We start from the raw sequence: 2520 nt of genomic DNA, 5'->3' as shown, positions 1-2520 counted from the left end.
AATTTTCAAACCGAAAATGTGAGTTTTCAATTCAACTGTTTTTGCATTTAAAATTAAAATAGAATTTAGTTGTAATTGAAATATCAACTTTACATTTTACGTTGAATATTGTACAGCTCAGTTGAAAGTGGAACAACTTTGTTCAAAATGGATTTTTTTATTGATGATTCATCATTTTGATTCAAAACCCTTTTTTTATTAAAAAAAGTAAACTATTTTGTTGAAAATTCGTTTCTTTTGTTGTTAAAAGCGATTTTTTATCTGAAAAAATATCTATTCCATGTTTAGTTGAAAATTGAACTATATGGTTGAAAATTCATTCCTTATGTTTGAAAATTCGTCTTTTTTTTGTGGAATACTAATCTTCTTGGTAAAAAAATTGTCTTTTTGTTGGAAAATTCATGTCTTTTGTTAAGGATTCATATTTTTTGTAGAATAGTAGTCTTTATGGTAGAAAATTTATATTTTTGGTCGAAAATTCAGCTATTTAGTTCAAAATTAATTTTGTTTATTGAAGATTCATTATTATTGTTGAAAATTCGTTTTTTTGGTTAAAAATTTAACTATTTGGTGAAGTAACCTATTTCGTTGAAAATTCATCTTTTTTCGTAGAATATTAATCTTCTAGGTGACAAATTTATCTTTTTGGTTGAAAATTCATTTCTTTGGTAGAAAATTGGACAATTTTGTTGAAAATTTGTTTATTATGGAATTATATATTTTTTAACTGTAAATATAACTATTCAATTTGTGTTGAAAATTCATGTATTTTGTTAAAAATTCATATTTTTTGGTAGAAAATTAATCTTGTTGGTGGAAAATTGATGTTTTTGATTGAACATTGATTTCTATGGTTGAAAATCGAAGTTGAAAGAGAAATATATAACGGTCCGAGAAAATGAAAATCTTGATCAGGGAAAAGTGAACGAAAGTTGGGAAATTTCGAAATTATAGTATTTTGAAGCAGCTCTGTTTTTTAAATTACGTGAAGTTGGATCATGCTTTTGTTGGGCCTGCTTTTCGGATCAAACCATTTAGCCATTCTACACAGCCCTTATATTCCATTTTAAAATAATGTTCAATACGTTCAACGGTTAAAACCCAAAGTTCCTATTCAAAAGGTTCAAAACAATGGAACTTGATTTTGAGGTTATGTTCCTAATACTCAGGAAGCCTAGACATCCCAGATAACAACAAACAAAATGAGCTGCGATAAATAAAATGACACAATAAACAAAAATTGCAAATTAAGAAACTCACCTTTTCTAAAAATCGAATCTCTTGCATAAACTTTCTAACGAGTTTTTCAGCTCCCTCAACTTTATCCATGTTATTTAACCTCTCCACTGCTTTTTTACCCATATTTATTTTTTCTTCTAGACATTTTATTAACTCCTCTTTATCATCCATATTAAAACTAATTGCAACCAATTAAAAGAAATCCTCAATCTTAAATTCTTGGAATTCTGGATCCATTCTGGACCCCTGGTTTCGTTTGGGTTCGGTCCCCTGCAGGCAATGCTGCATGCGCACGCGAACGGCGCATTCGATTTCGTATACTTTTGCGTTTTGCCAATTTTGCCTACTATAAACTATAAAATGGAATCAAATGAAAAAAAGGAAACTAACGTAGATAGTGTGAGAAAAATTCAGTGTGAATTGTGCCATAGGAATTTATCTAAAAACTCGTCCCTGAAAAGGCACTATTATGAAGTGCATGGTATTGAACTACAGAAAAAGGAGGAAATTGAGGTTAAGTGCAGTTGCAATTGTCATATTTGTGGCAAAGTGTTTAATCGCAATTCAAGTCTCTGGCAGCATTTAAGGAAATTTCATGATTGCACACTATCGGAGACTTGTATGACGTGAGTATAAAAAATAATTGCAAGAAATTGTCCCAAATAAATAAGGTTTAAATTAATAAGGTTGTGAAGTTTTGGAATTCTTTTATTTATGATATTTACAATATTTATATACACTGATTATGTGATTCACAATAGCCGATCTGTGCATTACAATCTCAAGAAATTCAAAATAGTTTTTTTCCTAAGGCTATGGGTACCGAACTTTCGGTACGAATAGCCGAATGTTTTTGGTTACAAATAGAGCTGAGAAAGGGGCTGTTTTTACCAAAACTTCCGCACAAATAGCTAAATTAGTTTTTTTTATTCCATTTTTTTGTCGGATGTTTCATTAAGTTCCAATTTTTCTCAAGCAACCAAAAATGCCTTAAAATTGACTTACCATTTTCCTGTTTGAAGAGGTGGTTTTTTTTTTATTCTTATGTAACAAAAATTGATAAAGTGTCTTTTTATTATTTTTGGCGAAATGGCACTATTATGTATTGGATTCAATACGAAACACAATAAATTCGTAAGATTTTAATTCGAAATATTTTGCATTTTGAACAAAATAGAACAATTGAGACTCCGAATTCTATAACCACGCATAAAATTTGCCTGGCCGCTTCAGGCCGCTCGAGTTGGCCCCTGATGGCTTGAAAATCAGTTTTCGAAAATT

General features: G+C 29.8%; 2 protein-coding genes across 2 annotated transcripts in view; one reads left to right on the top strand and one right to left on the bottom strand.

The window, feature by feature from the left end:
- Positions 1 to 1533, bottom strand: part of LOC117183140 (UPF0415 protein C7orf25 homolog) — a 20566-nt gene extending 19033 nt beyond the window's left edge. Inside the window, exon 1 of the mRNA XM_033376346.1 lies at positions 1261 to 1533. Coding sequence (XP_033232237.1) covers positions 1261 to 1410 — 150 coding nt within the window. The 5' untranslated portion in view covers positions 1411 to 1533. The remainder of the gene's footprint in view (positions 1 to 1260) is intronic.
- Positions 1530 to 2520, top strand: part of LOC117183133 — an 18467-nt gene continuing 17476 nt past the window's right edge. Inside the window, exon 1 of the mRNA XM_033376334.1 lies at positions 1530 to 1865. Within this exon, the coding sequence (XP_033232225.1) occupies positions 1600 to 1865 (266 nt within the window). The 5' untranslated portion in view covers positions 1530 to 1599. The remainder of the gene's footprint in view (positions 1866 to 2520) is intronic.

This window comes from Belonocnema kinseyi, chromosome 1, assembly GCF_010883055.1.
Source record: "Belonocnema kinseyi isolate 2016_QV_RU_SX_M_011 chromosome 1, B_treatae_v1, whole genome shotgun sequence".
Taxonomy (NCBI): Eukaryota; Metazoa; Arthropoda; class Insecta; order Hymenoptera; family Cynipidae; genus Belonocnema; species Belonocnema kinseyi.
The sequence above is the reverse complement of the archived record's forward strand: the minus strand, read 5'-3'. Positions and strand labels throughout refer to the sequence as shown.